The sequence below is a fragment of the Sturnira hondurensis genome, unplaced genomic scaffold, assembly GCF_014824575.4.
Source record: "Sturnira hondurensis isolate 20B ecotype Veracruz unplaced genomic scaffold, ASM1482457v3 Scaffold0016098, whole genome shotgun sequence".
NCBI classification, from domain to species: Eukaryota; Metazoa; Chordata; class Mammalia; order Chiroptera; family Phyllostomidae; genus Sturnira; species Sturnira hondurensis.
This window is the reverse complement of record NW_028088729.1, coordinates 347,240-368,596: the sequence shown is the minus strand read 5'-3', so window position 1 is coordinate 368,596 and position 21,357 is coordinate 347,240. Positions and strand designations below refer to the sequence as shown.

Genomic DNA, 21,357 nt, shown 5'->3' with positions numbered 1-21,357 from the left:
TCATCATGAGGACCCCACCCTCATGACCTCATCTAAAACCTAATTACCTCCAAAGGCCCCATGTCCAAATATTATCACACTGGGAGTTACGGCTCCAACATAAATTTCAGGGGGACACAATTCATTTTACCGCATCAGATGTGCATATAGCAACACAGACAGATCCTTAAAAGATACTGTTGGGTGAAAAAAAGGATATCTATCACATACAATTTTACTTATCAATATTATTTATATATTATTTTCAAAAAACAGACAAACACTACGTATTTTATAAGGACAATACCCACACTTCTTTAAAGTTCAATAATGTCAACTTCCATTGTCATTCTAATCAACATACCAAGCAAAATTCTATTTCTGCACTATCGGAGTATTAACTCAAAATTTCGATTCAAAATTCTATACCTTTAAAACTTATTGCTTGAGGATTTGTTTAGTATAATGTAAAAGCCCTTAAGGCATCTGTTTCAAATGTTTGCTCCTCCCAACACACACAGAAGCCATTATAACCTCTTAGGACAACATGTCAACCTACCTTTTGCCCTAGTGACTGTGAAGTGGTGCTCAGTCTCAGTGCAAAGATAATAGGTAAATGTCTTAGCAAATAGCAATATTGGGAACATACTATCTCCAGATCCAGTGCCTCTTGTTATTTGAACTCCTTGGGTCCCATCCTGCTTATGACACTACCATTGGAAAAACAGTAGTCAAATCCAGACTCCTTTTGATGTTTCACATTAAATTAATAGCTGATATCACCACCCCTTCTCTGTTTCTAAATATCGGAACAGCAATTTTATCACATGCTTGGATTGATTAATGAATAATCAGTAAGTTGCCAGGGCCACTACAGAAACCATAAACTTAACCTAAACTGAGAAGAAGGCTATAGTCATCTGCATGAGTTGTTTATCCATTTATTACCTCTCTTTCAGGGCTCCAGCACATTAGTCTCTTTATTTCTTTCTAGGCTGCACTCCAAAGTCCAGATGCTTAACAACCATATGACAAAAGCTAAAAGAGTGAGGTGCCTCCTAAGAACATGATAGCTCTTTAGGGCCACCATGAACTAAAGGTGTGTGAATATCATTCCTGTAACCATAATAGCTAATGTGTAGCACTGTTCTAAATACTTTAGAAGCATTAAATTCTTTTAATTCTCAGAGCAAATATCTGAGTATGTTTTATGCATTTCATAGATGGGAAGACTCAGGCACAGAGTTTTAAGTAATTTTTCCAAGCTCCCTCAACTAGTCTAAGTGATGAATACAGGGTATAAACTCAATGCCCAAGCCCTTAAGCACTACTAGGCCTCATACTGATTGTGCCTTCTTAGAGAAAAATAACAGACCTTAACTTGTTTAAATAATCAGGGTTGAATTAATACTTTTGCTTTTGACAAACATAATAATAAAAATGATCACCACCATGACCTGGAAGGGAGGGATTAGATCAAATCATTGTACCTAGATGGAACCCTTAAAAGCAGGACAGACATTAGAAAGTGCTGTAGAAACTCTTTGATAACCACCAACAGATACTGGAAAGAAAGCCAGTTAATAATTAATATTTCAATGTATATTAACAATACATTTCTAGTTACTTTTTTAGGATAATAAAAATATTATACAAAATTACCTAAAACTATCATTCTTAGATACTTCTGCCTGATCAGGCTTGGTACTAGTTTGCTTCTGTTCCATGAATAGTGCTTTTTCCTCCCTTTATATCATATTTATTTTAGAAATTTATTTTTCTTTCCTTTTCTGCACTTTTATATAGAAAAAGAAGTCATTCGGCAAATACTGTGAACCTCCCAGAGAAAATAACAACAAAATTGCTTCATGTACACTGAAATCTTAGGGCTCAGGACCACAAGAGCATGAAACCTAACATTACTTATTAAAGCTAAATCACTCAAAAACAAAGCCCAAGCATAAAAATAAAAAGCCATGTCAAAAATGTTGAACATTTTTAAGCTCACTTTCCTCTCTTTCCAAATGTAACTTTAAAAATGTTGTGCTCATGATGCTGTGATCAACTCAATATAATATTAAGATTAGTTTTATATATTTAATAATGTATTTAAATCAGTAGAGTGGAAAACAAAATTTAAATCAATAAGATCTAGACATATACGTAGCCCCTTCCTCAGAAGACTCAGATTTTTTTTCTGAACAACTCAACTCAAAGCACCAATCAATAAAAATAAGCCTAAAGGCCCTAGATAGGTATCTCCCCTGCCCCTGCATAACTGATCGTCCACAGAGGGCAGAGGTTGGTGGACCATGGTCACAGCCAATCCTTGTAGCTGACTGGCCTGGGTAGATCCTTCCCATTGATCTGCCAAGAGCAACCAAGGCTCAACTACAAGAGGAGGGTGTACTCAGCCCACATAAGAAGGGTGTACTTCAAGTACCCATTGTGGGTGATAGGGGAGGCTATACCACTAGACACTACAGGACACCTACTAAATCAGGCCACACTACCAACACATACAGTCAAAGCAGCTCTATCGAACCATAGAAACAAACACAGGGAGGCTGCCAAAATGAAGTGACAAGGAAACATGGCCCAAATGAAAGAACAGATCAAAGCTCCAGAAAAAGAACTAAACCAAATGGAGATAAGCAATCTATCAGGTGCAGAGCTCAAAACACTGGTTATAAGGATGCTCAAGGAACTTAATGAGGACCTCAACAGCATAAAAAAGATAGATAACAGGCTGACAGTGACCAGAGGGGAGAAGGGAAGGAATTTCAGGGGGAAAGAGGAAGGGTTTACAGGAACAAGTATAAAGGACACATGGACAAAAACTAGGGAGAGTGGAAATGGGAGGGAGCTGGGGAGGGCTGGGTGGGTGAGCTGGGATTGGAGTAAAAGACAGAAAACTGTACTTGAACAACAATTCAAACAAAATTAAAGAAAAAAGATCTGGGCCCTGGCTGGTGTAGCTCAGTGGATTGAGCGCGGGCCTGCAAACCAGAGGATCGGGGTTCGATTCCCAGTCAGGGCACATGCCTGGGTTGCAGGCCGGTTCCCTGCAGGCCAACTCCCAGCAGGGGATGCATGAAAGGCAACCACACATTGACGTTTCTCTCCCTCTCTCCTTCCCCTCTAAAGATAAATTAAAAATAAATAAATAAAATAAACATTGTTTAAAAAAAAAGAAAAAAGATCTAGTCGGAAACAAAGGATACACCAAGTAAAGTAAAAAACAACTTACGGGGAAACAACAGTAGAGTAGATGAAGCCAAGAATCAAATCAATGATTTGGAACACAAGGTAGCACAAAACAACCAATCAGAACAACAAGAAGAAAAAACAATTTTTAAAAATGAGCATAATGTAAGCAGCTTCTGGGACAACTTCAAGTGCTCCAATATTTGCATCACAGGGGTGCCAGAAGAAAAAGGAACAAAAAATTGGAAATCTATTTGAAAAGATAGTGAAAGAAAACTTCCCTAATTTGGTGAAGGAAATAGATATGCATGTCTAGGAAGCACAGAGAGTCCCAAACAAGATGGATGCAGACAGGCCCACTCCAAGACACATCATAATTAAAATGCCAAAAAGTGAAAGATAAAGAGAGAATCTTAAAAGCACCAAGAAAAAAAGAAGTTAGGAACTACAGGGGAGTTCCTATAAGACTGTCGGCTGATTTCTCAAAAGGAACATTGCAGGCTGGAAGGGATTGGCAAGAAATATTCAAACTCATAAAAGCAGGGAGCTACAGCTAAGGTTAAGCTACCCAGAAAGCCATCATTTAGAATCTAACAGCCCATAAAGAGCTACTCAGACAAGAAAAAAATAAAGGAGTTCATCATTACCAAACCATTATTATATGAAATGTTCAAGGGACTTATTTAAGAAAAAGAAGACTGTCAAAACTATGAACAATAAAATGGCAAAAAAATGAATCTATTAACAGTTGAATCTACAAAGCAAACTAAGCAAACAGGAAGAACATAGACAGAATCATGGATACAGACACCATTTTGATGGTTGCCAGATGGGAGGAGGGTATGTGGAAATGGGTGAAGAGGTGAGGGGATTAAGAAGTACAAATATGTAGTTACAGAATGACCATGGAGATGTACAGTACAGTATAGGAAATGGAGTAGCCAAGGAACTTACAGACATGACCATGGACATGAACAAAGGTGTGGGGATTGCCTGATGGAGTGGAGGATGCTGGGTGAAGAGGGACAAATGAGGAAAATTCACGATAACTGTAATGGCACAGTCAATAAAATACAGGTTTTTTTTAAGGGCCCCGCCTGGGTGGGTCAGTTGATTGGAGTGTCACGATATATACCCAAAGGTTATGGGTTTGATTCCCAGGCAGGGCACATACCTAGATTGTAAGTTTGATCCCAGGTCAGAGAAGGTAGAGAAGGCAACCAATCAATGTTTCTTTCTCACATCAATGTGTTTCTTTCTCTCTCTCTCTCTCCAATCTTTCTCTCTCTCTTTCGCTCTCACTCTCCCTCTCCCTTTCTCCCTTACTCTCTGTCTAAAAATCAGTAAACATATTCTTCAGTGAGGATTTAAAAGAGAGATTAAAAGAGAGAGAGAATACTAAAAACTTCCCCAAGAGTTAGCTAAAATTACTGGCTCATTGGTGATTGGTAGCTGATTGGTGCATCCATTCCCCCATTCCTTCTCCCTTGCCAGTTGCCATTTATAAGTCAGAAAAGGCTAAACACTCCACTTGTTTCCTTGGCCTCTTTTTCAGAAGTCTTTTCTTGCATTCTGGAAAAGACTTTTGTCCTCCTATTGAGTCAAGGGACAAATGTAGGTGACACTGCTCCTAGCTCACCACTTTTGCCTTGACATGTATATATGATGTCTGGAGCTACAATAGCAACTTTGGGATGATGGGCATGAAGGTGAGGATTGCAGAGCTACTGGCTCAGGCAAAGTTGAGACTTTAAATGTAGGTCAGCAGCCACCTACTTCCAGACTTCCTGCTTGGTGAAGAAAATAAATCCTTGCTTGTTTAAGCCTCTATTGATCAGGTATGCTATTATTTCCAGTAGAAAGTATCACAAACTAATGCATTTAATCTCTAAAAATTGTACATTCGTGGTTTTACTTTACAGAATAAGGTTAAGTGATCTAAAGGGTAATTTTCTTTATACATTGAGAAAAATAAATCTCTCCTCAAATTTAAGCACAACAAATATTAGTATAATTTATCACCTTCATTGACTTAAGGGATATATTTGAGAGTAATTCTAGATTTATGAAGAGGGACAACTGGTTCCACTGACAAGACTAAAAGAACAGAAAAGCCAAAGGCAGCTATGTGTTATATACAAATGGCAGGGGGTGGAAACTACAAGTTAATGATCTGTCCTAGTACCTTCTTTATGGATATTATGAAGAAAAGTCTACCCCAAGGTAAAACCAGGGAGTTGTTCATGGGATGGAGATTACTAATTGTGATGCGTGTGTGTGTGTGTGTGTGTGTGTTTATGTTTGGAGTAGATTGAAGTGAGCTCCTTGTAACACTCCAGTTCAGCACACCAGTAATAAAACCCTGGCCGTACCAACATCTGATACAACGACTAAAATAGAACACATACGTGAAAATAAAATGTAAAACTATAAAAAATTTAGGGTAAAACATAGGTGAAAATATTCAGGATCTAGGGCTAGGCAGAGAATTCTTAGACTTACACCAAAGAATACAACTCATAAAAGGGAAAACTGATAAACTAGACCTCATCAAAATTAGAAACTTTTTGTTCTACAAAAAACAGTTAACAGGATGAAAAGAGAAGCTACAGACTTGAAGGAAATATGTGAAGCACATCTTAGATAAAGCGCTAGTATCTGGAACGTATAAATTCTCAAAACTCAACAATAAAAAAAATCCAAGTAGAAATATGCAAAAGATATAAACAGACATTTTACCAAGGTGGATATACAGATGACAAATAAGCACATGAAAAGATATGCAACTCATTAGCCATCAGAGAAATGCCAATTAAACCCACAGTGATATATCACTACACACCTGTCAGACAGCTAAAATGAAAAACAGTAACAATAAATGCTGTCTAGGATGCGGAGAAAATAGATCACTCATATACTGCTGCTGAGAATATAAAATAGCACATTTGCTCTCAAAGTAGCTTGGAGTTTTTCATAAAACTAAACATGCAATTATTATATGATCTAGCCATTGTATTCTTGGGCATTTATCCCAGAAAATGAAAACACATGTCCACCCAAAAACCTGTATGTGAATGTTTTTTAGCAGCTTTATTCATAACAGCCAAAAACTGGAGATAATCCAGATATCCTTCAACAGGTAAATGACTAAAGAAAATGTGTTATATATATGGAATACTACTCAGCAATAAAAATGAATCAAAAGTGATAAATACAACCACATGAATAAATATACAAGGAATTATGCCAAATGGAAAAAATAATAATCTAACTCTGGCTGGTGTGGGTCAGTGGATTGAGCACCGGCCTGTGATCCAAAGGGTCTCCAGATTGATTCTCAGTCCAGGTATATGCCTGGGTTGCAGGCCAGGTCCCCAGTAGGGGGTGCACAAGAGGCAACCACACATTAATGTTTCCCTTTCTTCCTCTCTCCTTTTCCCCTCTCTAAAAATAAGTAAATAAAATATTTAAAATAATAACAATAATAATAATCTCAAGAGGTACCTACTTTATGATCCTGTTTATGTAACATTTTCAGCGTAATGAAATTTTAGACATGAAGAATAGAGTGGTAGTTGACAAGAGTGAGGGATATTGTGGCCGGGTAAGGTGGGGGGTTGATGGGAAGAAGGTGATTGTGGTTATAAAACAGCAACAAAAAAGGATCTTTGTGATAATGGAACCATGCTGTATGTTTACTGTCATGGTGGTCACAGTAACCTACACATGTGATGGAATGTATAGGCTAAGTATACACACATGAGTACAAGTAAAATTTGAGAAAGCTGAATAAGATTGGTAGATTATATTAATGTTAATATCCTGGTTGTGCTATTATACTACAGTTTTGCAAAATGTTACTGATGGAAAACTGGATAAAGGGTACTCTATGTTATCTCTTACTACATGTGAATTTACAATGCCCTCAATAAAAAATTCAATTAAAAATAAAAGGAAAGAGACCTGGTTGGTGTGGCTCAGTGGATTGAGCACAGGCCTGTGGACCAAACAACCGCAGTTCGATTCCCAGTCAGGACATATGCCTGGGTTGCAGGCCAGTTCCCAGCAGGGGACCCACAAGAGGCAACCATACATTGATATTTCTCTCTCCCTCTCTCCTTCCCTTCCCCTCTAAAAATAAATAAATAAAATCTTTTAAAAAATAAAATAAAATAAAGAGAAGGTCTACTTTCATAGGTAACTAGGAGAGGTTCCACTCAGGTGCCTTTATAAAGTATTAAGTAAACACGAACACTGATTAACAATAAATGACTAGAGTCTCGACAGAAAAGAGATGGCAATAGTCCTATAAATGATAAAATAAACATCTGTTTCAGTTACCAAACTCATGTGAAGAAGAATACACAATCTAAATCAACCATTAAGCCATGCAAATTGATTTTATTGCCCCCAAAACTCTAGGAATTGTGGCCATTCTCTTTTTTGGGATGCCAAACACATAGTTAGAAAAGCAAGTAATTTGTTTATCCTTTAACTGGCCAAGCTGGTTACTTTGTCACAGTGTAGTTGCCAGGTCAAATTTAGGGATCCTGAGGTTTGGTTAATGATGGAGTAAAAATGACCACCTGTCCCTTCTCTTTGCTTTGGAGAGTTACACACACATACACAGTTGGTCCTACCCTTTCTACAACTGTAGAAACAGGAATAAACATCTCAGAAAATGGCCCAGAAAACCCCTTTGCCTTTGCACTAGTTCATATCTGGGATCCTGTTGTTGGGAGACTGGTCTCCTAAGGGGTCCTGCCTGATGAGTGCTCAGAGAAAAATATGCTGCCTCTGGAAAAAGTCAAACTGGATGCCAACAAGGAAAGAAACCAATGTCCGTTTACATGGCACAATAGGCCCCAGAGAGGCTTTGAGTTGCAACTTGCATGGTATATCTTCATGCTGTCCTGGCCACTTCATCTAAGCCACATATCCTGAGAGGCTCATAACCTATTTAAGCCACAAAACCAAATTATTTTCTTCCTCTTTTATATTCACTCTTGCTGAAATAAGAAATATGTATTTTGTTCCACAGCAGTGGTGGAAGACATAAACAAGAAGCTAATTCTAAATTAGAATTAAATTATTATTAGATTCTCCCAAGCTGTGCTTATCCCCTGTAGTTTTTGAACATAGCTGCTACAGGTATACAGGGACAGCTGACAGGCACCTATTAAGGGCCTTCCCTGGGTAAGGAAGGGTAACTCAAAGAGCAATCAGTCGCAGTTTCACACTCAGCCAAGAACATCACAATCACACAAAAAAAGAACCCAAAACACAACACAGGAAATAAGGCAGTAAATGAGTGGTCTGGATGATGAGTGGTCAGGGTTATGTAGACAAAGAGATGGCTCCTGCTGAGGTGATCAGGGAAAGCTTTAAGGAGGACAGGGGATTACAGCCAAGTTTCTAGGGAAGGTCAGGATCTGGATGGAAAGAGGAAGAGAATGCTATCAGGGAAGGGGGTAAGTAAACCAATAGTTGAGTGGAAACGTACAAAATATATTCAAAGGACAGACAGTGAGCATGCTGGCTTAACTGGAGTATTAGGATTGTTTTCCATTATGAAAAAGATTGTTAAGAAAGAATGGTACTGTTTGAGTATTTTTAAATGATGATGTACTCATGTGTCACTGGTATAATTAAAAAACACAGCTAAAAAGTTTTTAAAGAAAGGAATACTAGGGCTCAGGAGAGCATCTAGACTCACAGGTACTGAGTCTGTGGTTGACTCCCAACAGCCATTATTTACTACTCCCTTTTCTCTTTCCCAGCTCCAAAAATAGACAGCAAAAAATCAAGTTCCCAATGCCCCTTGTAGCAAAGGATAGCCATGTGACTCAATTTTAGACAATAAGATGGAAGGGGAAAACTTACTGAATGTCTGGGAAACACTTTGTTTTCTGATATGAGAGCCCCTTTCCCTCCCTTTCCTTCCCTCTTATTTTGAACATGGTTGAGAAGTTGTGATATCTGGAACTGAGGTAACCATCTCAAAACCATGAGGACACAAGTCTAAGGGGGAAAAAAAGCCTGTTCTGAAGAAGGCAGAATTAAGAGATAAAAAGAGTTGCCCCAGCTGGTGTAGCTCAGTAGACTGAGCATGGGCCTGTGAACCACACGATCGCAGTTCGATTCCCAGTCAGGGAACATGCCTGGGTTGTGGGCCAGTTCCCAGCAGGCGACTCACGAGAGGTAACCATACATTGATATTTCTCTCCTTCTCTCCCCTTCTCCTCTAAAGATAAATAAATTTTAAAAATCTAAAAAAAAATTTAAAAAAGAGTTTGAGTTATTTATGACATTCATCAGCCACTGTCTAAACCTGACACTGCCACACCTCTATATTTGAGCCTGATCATGTCAGTCAATAGGAAAAACTTAATTTTTAAGTCTCATATAAAATTGTGTCTTAGGCTATATTTTTATTCATGTTACTTTGTCATATGGTTTTAATGGCTTTACTTATTTAATATTGTCAACATATTTTCATGTTGTAAGTGGCATTAATTAAAACGAATTCACAACCTTTATTTAAATTAAATCAATGGAGTACACTTTTTGAAAAACTAAATCACATCTTGGATTAAAACAGTTATTGAACAGAAATGTATTATGCTGCCCTAAGAATTTTATAAATGTATAAAAAGCAAAGAAAGGTAAACTACACTTAACTACTTGTTTCTACAGAAAATCTGGCTAAACGTCATTTTCTGTTTTAAATAGGGGAGAAAATTACACTTGCTCATATGATATATCCCAGCTCATACCTGATAGCACCATCTAATAATAGAAGCTATGAGAGGATTCTTAGGCTTACTCAGATAAGGGACAAAGGAGAAAAATCAAGTAGGAAATTTTACCATAAGAAAGAATACCCTAAAGTTTCCTCTATTGCATTCGCATTTGCATTAGAGTTGATATCCATTGTGGCATAGGGAAACTACACATAGTAAGGAATAAGTTTGCTAAAATCAACAAATCTACTGAGCACTGTTACTCTTTACTCAAAAGAGATATCATTATTGCATCATATATCTACAACCTATGGATTATATTAACACATCATGTGTTGTAGAAATCATTTTTACATAGGAGTTCCTTGAGACCTGAATATTATTTCAAAGTTTCCTCTGGAGTAAAAAAATTAAGATTTGGGTGATGAAAATGTCTTGGAAATAGTTAGAGGTGACAGTTGCAAAGCATTGTGAATATACTAAATGCCACTTAAGTATACACTTTTAAATGGTTAACGGTGAATACGATCTGTTGAGGCATCCTAAAGGGTGAGAACTAGATCTGGTCTTTAAGGAAGTTGAAGATCTGAATTTAAAAGAGAGATAAGAATTGGTGAGATGGTTATAACGAGGGTGGTTTTCAAACTCAAAGTACAACTACAATAACAAATAGATTTTAGTTCAATACAGTTCACATACACACGTAACAGAAGCAAAAGTTCATGAAACAATATTTACCATTCCCAAGCATAATACACTCTGATTTTTTACTCTATTCTACTCTGAAAGTTTGTCATGATTCGTTAAATTGCTCTCACAAAGTGAGTGGCAAACTCTAATGGCTTCAGCTGTCAGGTTAAAGGGTTTGGATCTGGTATAGTTATTTTAAGGCAATGGAATTGACCACTAAGAACAAAAGTGAGAATCTTTAAGTCGAATTTTAGATTGGGAAAACCTCCACCTTGTGAATAAAGTGATTGTTTTATGATTATATTTTTCATTGAGCTAAAGTTTAAATTGACTTATCTAAAATTACATAATTAAGTCAGTATGTGTATTATGTAGTACTGATAGTGCTTTTCCCTTTCACGTATTTATCATTTAAATCACTGGTAAATTTCCCACAGAACAATTTTCCCTATGTATTAATATGTAGGCTTATATTAGTTTATATAAAAATAAATTTCAAGGTATTGCCTGCCCCTTTTTGTAAGAGAGACAGAGATTCTGAATTTTTATTTTACTGTTGTGAATTCAAATGTGTTTCTTCTTAAGGAAACAGTTGCTTCACTATAAATTAGATGATACACAATTTACAACAAACTCTCCAAAGATTGTGGCAAGGTAGCTTCATAAAAAGCAGAAAGTGTTCTTATTATTCATTAGAGGCTTTCAGAATCAACTATATAACCATCTGTCCAAAATACTCGAGAAAGAATTTTCAGCTTTGGCTAGAAATGTGCCTTTGAACATTAATATCCTATCATGCTTGACAATATGCCTGAGATTCTTAGTACAAATCCAGAATGTAAATTGTTAGAAAAAGATACTATGTGTCTGAGCAACAACAGATAAGGGAACAGTCAGTCACCTACAAAGGAGTGCCCATTATACTGCCAGCTGATTTCTCAAAAGAGACCTTACAGGCAAGAAGGGGCTGGAAAGAAGTATTCCAAGTCATGAAATGCAAAGACCTACAGCCAAGATTGCTCTATCCAGCAAAGCTTTCATTTAGAATGGAAGGACAGGTAAAATGCTTCTCAGATAAGGTTAAATTCAAGGAGTTCATCATCCCCAAGCCCTTATTAGGTGAAATGTTAAAGGGACTTATCTAAGAAAAAGAAGATAAAAAATATGAATGGTGAAAGGACAGCAAACTCACAGTTATTAACAACCACATCTAAAACAAAAGCAAACTAAGAGGACAGCTAGATCAGGAGTAGAACCATAGAAATGGAGATCACATGGAGGGTTAGCAACAGGGGAGTGGGAGGAAGAGAAGGGGGGAGAAGGTACAGAAAATAGCATAGACAGTAGGTAGAAAATAGATAGGGGGAGGACAAGAATAGTGGGGGAAATATAGACTCTAAAGAACTTGTGACACATAGACATGAACTAAAGGCGTGAAATGGTGGGGGAGGGGTGTGCAGGGTGGAGGGGAATGAAGGGGGGAAATGGGACATAATGGCATAATCAATAAAATATATTAAAAAATAAAAAAAATTAAAAAGATACTGTGTGTCTGGAATTTAGCTGTGATCTTTCCCAAAGGTATCCAATTAATTCAGATCAAATTTAATGTCATCAGTGATACAAATGCCTATATTTTAGAAAGCACAATAGTTTTTGTATTTCAGAGATAAAAGTATAGGTTGTACCTCAGCTAGCTGTGGACAGAAATCATCAACTAATTAAGGGAGGAAACAAGCTCCTTTTTAATTTCTGAGAAAAAGCGTTAAAAGTTAGTTTGTATTATAATTTTAGAACCAAACAGCCAATAATTATACTATCTCCAGGAGGCCAAGATTTTTAACTTGAAAATTTTATTCAGCAAGCAAGGTCCTATGATTGAGGCTGGGGAGGGAGAAGAGGGATAAAAATGCCAGATTTGGCTTTACTGACTTTCTGACCAGTCTATGCCAGAGAACATTCAATCTTTAACCATGTACAAGTTCTTGAAATAATATCATTTTTGCAGCACATCTAGTCCCAAGACAAGTGCAACAATTTTTTGAAATGCAGCCACCTTACTTGAGCACATACTAGGATATTCAATATATAAATACTGATTTGTTGAATGGCCACCCAAGATACCTAATAAGTACATATACTGTCATTCCCTAGATCATTCCCCTCTCTCCGTCTCACACGTGTATACTTATTGATCTGAGGCATAAGGTAAATAAATAATTTTTAAAATACACTCAGGAGACTAAGCAGACCCACACATATTTACATACTTAATTTATAACATGCAAAGCTCTGCAAAAGAAGTGGAAAATGGTGGCCTTTCCCAGAAAATGCGTTATAGACAATGGAACAGACCTAAAATGGAGTTGCTAAGCCCCATTCACCAAACTAAAATTTAATTACTGTTTTAGGTCTACCAAAAGTAGAATCTTCAACTTGGCAAGCATGAATCTCTTGATTAGCATCAGTTAGGTAATCTGCCTGATAATCCCATACTATCCCCTACAAAGAAAGAAACTTTGCAATAACCAATCCAGTTATAACTTTCTGGTTCTTGTTCCATCTACCTACAAAGTATCTTGCCTTGCATAGCTCTTCAGAGCTCCTTCCTATCTGCTAGATTGGATGCTGCCCCATTCTTAGATCACTGAATAAAGGTAATGAGATCTTTAAAAGTGAGTTGAATTTGTTCTTTAACAAATGGCTTTGTGTCAAATGAATATCCATCTAGGAAAAAATGCAACTTTTCCACTATCTCTTTTCATACACATGCACACAAATTTATTCTTGTTAGATTTATAGAGCTAAACATGAAAGGTAAAAACAACAAGAATTCCAGAAGATAAACAGGAAAATATCATCATGACCTTGGTATAAGGAATATTTCTTAAACAGGGGAAAAAAGCACTAATCTAAACAAAAAATTATTAGTCAAAAACACCACCAAGCAGGACTCTGGACTCGGATTGAATCTCAGCGGTTTGAATCTTAATGCCACAGTCTACTAGCTATGGAACTTTGGATGCTACTGCCATAGTGTGAAATTTCTCCAAATTGAAATTAATAAAGAATGATATAAGTACTAGATCTCCATTATGATGGCCTAGGTAAACACAGCTCACCTCCTTGCACAACTGCATCAAAATTACAACTAAACCATAGAACAACCACTCAGAACCAGCAGAAATCAAGATGAATGCAAGTCTGACAACTACGGAACTAAAGAAACCACATCAATCTAGACTGGCAGGAGGGGTAGAGACTCTCAATAGGCTGGTCTCACACCCAAATGTGGTGGATAAAAATTTAGGAGTGATATCTCAGGAGTGAGGGGTCGGTCCCAGGTCTACACCAGGCCCTGCAGCCCAGGATTCTACTGCCAGGAAGATAAATCCCCACAAATTCTGGCTGCAAAAAAAAAAAACAGTGGGGATTGAGTCAGTGGAAGAAACTGCTTGACTCCCAAGAAGTTCCTCTTAAAGAACCCACACACAGACTTACTCAGACTCACTTCCTCTGAGTTCCAGCACCAGGGTAGCAACTTGAAGGGCACCAGTGGCATGCAGGGAACAACTGAAGTATGTGGCATCAAGGCAAGGGCTAGGGGACAGCTTTCTCCCAGACAGAAAGAAGACAGAGGCCATTTTCTTTTTTCTGAACTCCCTCCCCTGCAGAGCCGCAGAGCCAGCAGGAGGGTGCCATATATGACTTCATCAACCTAGCTAACACTGTTTGCCCCACCCTGAAGATCCCTTGAGGCTCTGGGCCACCCAATTTATGAGCCCACCCAAGCTCATTAACACTGACTATTCCATATGAATGGCTGGCAGTGGCTCGTGCTTCAAAACTTCCTAAATCCTCTCAAACAAGCAAGTGCCAGCCTCAGTGAGCCGCCAGCTCCCGTACCTCTTCCTAAGTGGCCCCAGGCACAGCACTAGCAGCAGCCAGCCTAGGTTCACAGCTTGGCTTCACCTGAGAACCTCCAAGCCCAGCACAAGTAGCCTGTATCTGCAGATTGCTTCGTAGCTCATGCAGACTGGTCCCAGGCCAAACACAGGTGGTGGCTGACCTTGGCCTACACCACCTGGGAATCTCTAGATACTGCACACCCAGTGAACAGTTATATACATGTCAGAACACCACCACCCTGCCCCTGCACCACTGACAATCCACAGATGGCAGAGGTTGGTAGTCAGTGGTCACAGCCAGTCCTTGTAGCTGACTGGCCTGGGTTAATCCCTCCCATTGACCTGCCAAGAGCAACCAAGGCTCAACTACAAGAGGAGGGTGTACTCAGCCCACATGAGAAGGGTGTACCTCAAGTACCCAGTGGAGGTGATAGGGGAGGCTATACCACTAGACCCTACAGGACACCTATTATATCAAGCCACAATACCAAGACATAGAGTCAAAGCATCTCTACCTAATACATAGAAACAAACACAGGGAGGCTGCCAAAATGAAGAGACAAGGAATCATGGCCCAAATGAAAGAATAGATCAAAGCTCCAGAAAAAGAACTAAACAAAATGGAGATAAGCAATCTATCAGGTGCAGAGTTCAAAACACTGGTTATAAAGATGCTCAAGGAACTCAGTGAGGACCTCAATAGCATAATAAAGATCCAGTCAGAAACAAAGGATGCACTAATTGAAATGAACAATTTACAGAGAAACAACAATATAGTGGATGAAGCCAAGAATCAAATCAATGATTTGGAACACAAGGTAGCACAAAACAACCAATCAGAACAACAAGAAGAAAAAACAATTTTAAAAAAATGAGCATAATGTAAGCAGCTTCTGGGACAACTTCAAGTGCTCCAATATTTGCATCACAGGGGTGCCAGAAGAAAAAAGAACAAGAAATTGGAAATCTATTTGAAAAGATAGTGAAAGAAAACTTCCCTAATTTGGTGAAGGAAATAGATATGCAAGTCTAGGAAGCACAGAGAGTCCCAAACAAGATGGATGCAGACAGGCCCACTCCAAGACATAATTAAAATGCCAAAAGTGAAAGATAAAGAGAGAATCTTAAAAGCACCAAGAAAAAAAGAAGTTAGGAACTACAGGGGAGTTCCTATAAGACTGTTGGCTGATTTCTCAAAAGGAACTTTTCAGGCTAGAAGGAAAAGCAAGAACATGCAACCAAGATTACTCTATCCAGCAAAGTTCCTATTTAGAATCAAAAGGCAGATAAAGAGCTTCCCAGACAAGAAAAAGCTAAAGGAGTTCATCATCATCAAACCATTATTATGTAAAATGTTAAAGGGACTTATTTAAGAAAAGAAGATCAAAACTATGAACAAAAAATGGCAATAAAAACATATCTATCAACAACTGAATCTAAAAAACAAAATAAGCAAACAATCATAACAGAAACAGGATCATAGATATAAAGAATGGTTTGATGGCAGCCAGACAGGATGGGCGATTGGGGAATAGGTTAAAAGGTAACAAGATTAAGAAGCACAAATTGGTACTTACAGAATACTCAAGGAGATTTAAAGTGCAGCATAAAAAATAGCAAAGTCACCCTGACTGGTGTAGCTCAGTGGATTGAGCGTGGGACCTGCGAACCACACGATCGCAGTTCAATTCCTAGTCAGGGCACATGCCTGGGTTGCAGGCCAGTTCCCAGCAGGGGACTCACGAGTGGCAACCATACATTGATATTTCTCTCCTTCTCTCCTTCCTTTCCTCTCTAAAGATAAATAAATAAAATCTTTTAAAAAATAGCAAAGTCAAAGAACATATGTGAAGGACCCATGGACATCAACACAGGTGTGGGGATTGCCTGAGAGTTGGGAGTGCTGAGTAGAAGGGGGCAAAGGGGGCAGAGCAGGGAAATTGGGACAACTGTAATAGCATAATCAATAAAATGTATTTTTAAAAACCATCATCAAGATGAAGCTACAGAATGTTATGTTAAGTGAAATAAGTCAGAGAAACATAAATATCATGTGATTTCACTTATATGTGGAATCCAAAGAACAATATAAATGAACAAACAAAACAAAAACAGATCCAACTCACAGATATGCAGAATAGACTCATGCCTTCCAGAGAGGATGGGGTTTGGAGGGAGGCTGAAAAAGGTGAAGGGATGAGAAGTACAGATTGGCAGTTACAAAATAGTCATGGGAATGTTAAGTATAGCATAGGGAATAGTTTTAATAATATTGTAATATTATAATTATTGTAATATTGCAATATTGATATATGATTATCTGACCACTATGCTGTACACCTGAAACTAATACAAAATAATATTGAATGTAAAATATAAATGAAAAATAAATAGATAAGTACTCTCATAAGCAACAACAACAAAAGCACCATCAAGAGAGTGAAAAGGACAAGCACAGACTAGAAGATATTTGCAACACAATATAACTGACAAGCGAGTCACATCCAAAATCTATATAGGACTCCTAGACATCACTAAGAAAAAGGCAGGCAACACAGTAGAAAGTTAGACACAAGACAGATACTACACAAAAGAGAATATCCAAATTACTAATAAATATGTAAATCCAGACTAAAACTACAGGGTTCCACTACATCCACTGATGAAAATAACAAAAATTTGAAAGACTAACAATATCAAGTGTTAGAAAGAATATGGAACAAGAAAGACATTAAATGCTGGTGGTGGCAATTTAAATTGCTATAATTACATTTACAGCATCTAGTAAAGATGAACATCTGAGTACCACATGATCTAGCAATTGCACCATGAGAAATAAACAAGAATAGTCACAGAAACCTATTGTCGATAACCCCAAACAATGGACTGCTGGGAATATACCCTAAGAATCCTGAAATATCAATTCAAAAGAGATTATGCACCCCAATGTTCATAGCAGCACAATTTGCCATAGCCAAGTGTTAGAAACAGCCTAAGTGCCCAACAGTAAATGAACAGATTAAAAAAAAACTGGTACATTTACACAATAAAGTACTATGGAGCAGAAAGAAAGAAGGAACTCATACCCTTCAAGACAGTGTGGATGGACTTTACACCGGTGAGAGTGGCTATCATAAACAAAGCAATAAACAACAAATGTTGGAGAGGGTGTGGGGAAAAGGGGACTCTGGTCCACTGTTGGTGGGATTGCAGACTGGTACAACCATTATGGAAAACAGTATGGAATTTTCTAAGAAAACTAAAATTGGACCTGCCTTTTGACCCAGCAATTCCACTGCTAGGATTGTATCCTAAGAACCCTGAAACACCAATCCCAAAGAACATATGCACCCCAATGTTCATAGCAGCACAATTTACAATAGCCAAGAGTTGGAAGCAACCTAGGTGCCCGTCAGTAAATGAATGGATCAGAAAACTATGGTACATATACACAATGGAATTCTATGCTGCAGAAAGAAAGAAGGAGCTCCTACCTTTTGCAACATCATGGATGGAATTGGAAAGCATTATGCTGAGTGAAATAACCCAGGTGGTGAAAGACAAATACCATATGATCTCACCTTTAACAAGAATCTAAACAACAAAGCAAACAAGCAAGCAAAATATAACCAAAGACACTGAAATAGAGAACAGGCTGACAGTGACCAGAGGGGAGAGAGGAGGGAATTTCAGGGGAAATAGGGGAGGGATTTAGAGGAACATATATAAAGGATACATGGACAACAACTGAGAAGGGTGGAAATGGGAGGGAGGGGGAGCACGGGGGTGGGATGGGATGGGAATAATAGACAGAAAACTGTGCTTGAAAAATAATTAAATAAAAATTTGGGGAAAAAATCTTAAAAAAAGAATTAATATAAACATAAAGTTTCAAAGCATTTAACAGCTTTCCTTAATTTTTCTTCATTAAGCTCACTGTTTCTTATATGCTACTTTTTAATCTATTAAGTTCACTGGTTTGTGCATTGTCAAAAAAAAAAAAGACAGTGTGGATGGAACTGGAGAGCATTATGCTAAGTGAAATAAGCCAGGCAGTGAAAGACAAATACCATGTGACAGACTGACAGCTGTAAGAGGGGAGGGAGGAATTGAAGGAAGGTGAAGGGACTAGTCAAAGAATATATATGAAGGACCCATTAACATGGACAATGCTGTGGGGATTGAATATTGAAGTGGGGGTGGGCTGGGTGGAGGGAACAAAGGGGGAAAATTGAGACAACTGTAATAATATAAACAATAAAATGCTTTTTAAAAAAGAAACTACCATAAAAAAGCAAAAGTACACTCAGTACAACCTTGCAGATTTTAAAATATCTTATCCACCACTTTTTTCCTTCCCACTCTTAATCACTGCATGTGAGAGCTGTGGTATTTGCACAGGAGGTAGGCATTGGTAATTTAAAGTGTGGCTGTGGGCTCTACTTTCAATTTTTATTACAATTACTTTTACACAGCATGCTTCTTTACTTCTGGAATCTTTTTTTTATGCTCTGCCTTTCAGGGGTCTTTCTTATTTGTGTGGCTGGCTTAATCTTACCAAAGGGCAATGCTAGGCAGGAAGGCCATCCTCCTACAATCAGCCAAGAAATGCACAAACCAGTGCTCGGGAAGCAAGTTGGAGTGGTCAGCCTCCCTGTAGGTTTTGGAATGCAGTGGGCTGAAGCTACAAAGATAATTTGTACTTTAGGGCCCACAACTCAGATACAGACATTGTTCAGAATCCATAAAATCAAATGCTTCAATCTGGCACCTGCTTTCTAAACTTACCAGAGGTTAACACAAATACCTTGAATGTCTCCACCTAGTTCACTGCCATTCGTATGTTACCTACCTTCTTCCTACAGACAACTGGAAAACCCAAGTAGAGATTAGTAACCAGTGTGAACAAAAGCCTGAATCACTTTTTTGCTGTTGTTTAAATAATGCTATTTATTGGCAAAAGTCTTTTCATGCTCAGGAATTTTTATGTTGTTGTGTTGTTTTGTTTTATGCCTTCATTAATCTTATTTTTAAATGAACTCTTCCAAATTCTAAATAAAGAAAAACTCCTCCAAGTTAGGGTGTCATCTCTTTATAAAGGAACCCTTACCCATCTGGGCCCTACCAGCCTGGAGAGTGCCAGGTTTCTTCATCTTAATAACAAAAACTATATTTACCTGTTCCACACAGGGCTGTGTGAACAGGTTGCCTGGAAGAAACCCAGCTTTATCCCTGAGACTGCATAGCGCTGGCCAGTGCCTCAGTTTCCTCAACCGTAAAATGGGAATAAAAACAGTACCTAATACAAAGAGATGTTGAGAGCATCAAATGCCATGTAAGGTGATTAAAGCACAACACTTCGCACATCTTAAGCGCTCACACATGATTGTTATCACTACCATTTACTACCTTCAAGGGTCCTCCCTCCTTTAAGGACTCTATGTATGTAACATAGGTAGGAAAAGCATCCAGCTGCAGTTGAAGAGCTGGAGGAAGCGGAAGCAGAGAGTAAGGGGTTCCACCAACCTACAAAGTTTGGTCCAAGTTGCACCCAATTCACAGAAGGCGAAGCAGCAGGAAGAGGTCTACAGTAGGGGTGGGGGAGATGGTCACACCTAGGACCCCAGACCCCAGCTACGACTTCCGACCTAGGGCGCCTTCACTACTCACGTTGCGGTTGAAGCCGTAGCCGGGGAGCAGCGGCAGAGCCATGGCTCTGAGTGTCCCAGGGTCAAGGGTCTCAGAGGAAAGGGGCCAGCCAGCAGCGGCCGCGGTGCGGCCGGCAGCTTTGTTTGACACCCCTCTACCACCACCACGTTACCTAGAGACAGGAGGTGGCGTCACGGAAGAGGGTGGGGCTGCAGCGGTGGGGCGGGGGGCTCTGGGAGGGGCTGGAGTGGGCGGGGCTAAGTGCGAAGCTCCGCGCGCGCGCGCGCGCGCGCGCGCGCGAGCTCCTCACCCTTCTCCCTCACGCCCTACGCCTTCAGCCGGTACCCGTCTCCCGAGGCTTAGTCTCCAAAAGCTTTGTGCAAACACAAAGAAAACTACACCGTTCCCCAGTCCCGCCGCTTTCTAGCTTAATCCCTTTATAGAGCTCAAAGCCTTTCTCGGACTTCAGCTCCTTAGAATCTTGCCACGACATTTTTTTCCATTTGGTTATTAAATTTAGTTCAAATACACAGAAAAGTGCAGAAAATCATATGAGACGCGTGTGCCCTCAGAAATGTGCTCTCAGTAAATGTTACATTTCCATCAGTTTTTATTTTGTAATTAAAACTTTCCAGATGAATTCAAAGCCAAACATACCTCATCCGTCCCTCCCGGCCTCTCCTCCCCTCCCCATTACAGCGGTAACCGCTATCCTCGGTCCTTCCTCTGTCTGTTCCATACGTGCAGTAAACATTTATAAGGTGCTCATTCCTGATCCAGTCAGGGTGGCCAGGGGCGGGTGACACAAAACGGTGCCTCTGTCACTCCCATCCTACACCCAAGTAAACGCAAGCCAGGACCTTCCTCAATTCCTCTCCCCACACCTACAGCTAATCCTTCCCTGAGTCCTACTGGTTGGACTAGATGGTATCTTTCAGTCACTACCTCTGTCTCAGTTGAGGCTCCATTAGTTCTTGCTTGATTTTCTCTTTTTCTTCCCTTTCTTTCTTTCTTTCTGTTTTTTTTTTTTGATAATTCATATTTTATTGTATTTTTTCATTACCATTTATCCCCCCATATCCTCTTCCACCTCCCCCAACTTCCCTCCCTCTCTATTTTTAAATATATAGATTTTAAAAACCTAACTAATCTTGCCTCCAGAGCCATCTCCCATAATTTAT

At 38.9% G+C, this 21,357-nt stretch overlaps 1 protein-coding gene across 1 annotated transcript in view; it reads right to left on the bottom strand.

Moving 5' to 3' along the window:
- EFHC2 (EF-hand domain containing 2) overlaps nucleotides 1–20,333 on the bottom strand; it is a 232,957-nt gene extending 212,624 nt beyond the window's left edge. The window contains exon 1 of the mRNA XM_037065732.1: nucleotides 20,198–20,333. Coding sequence (XP_036921627.1) covers nucleotides 20,198–20,239 — 42 coding nt within the window. The 5' untranslated portion in view covers nucleotides 20,240–20,333. The remainder of the gene's footprint in view (nucleotides 1–20,197) is intronic.
- Nucleotides 20,334–21,357: the final 1,024 nt, after the last annotated feature.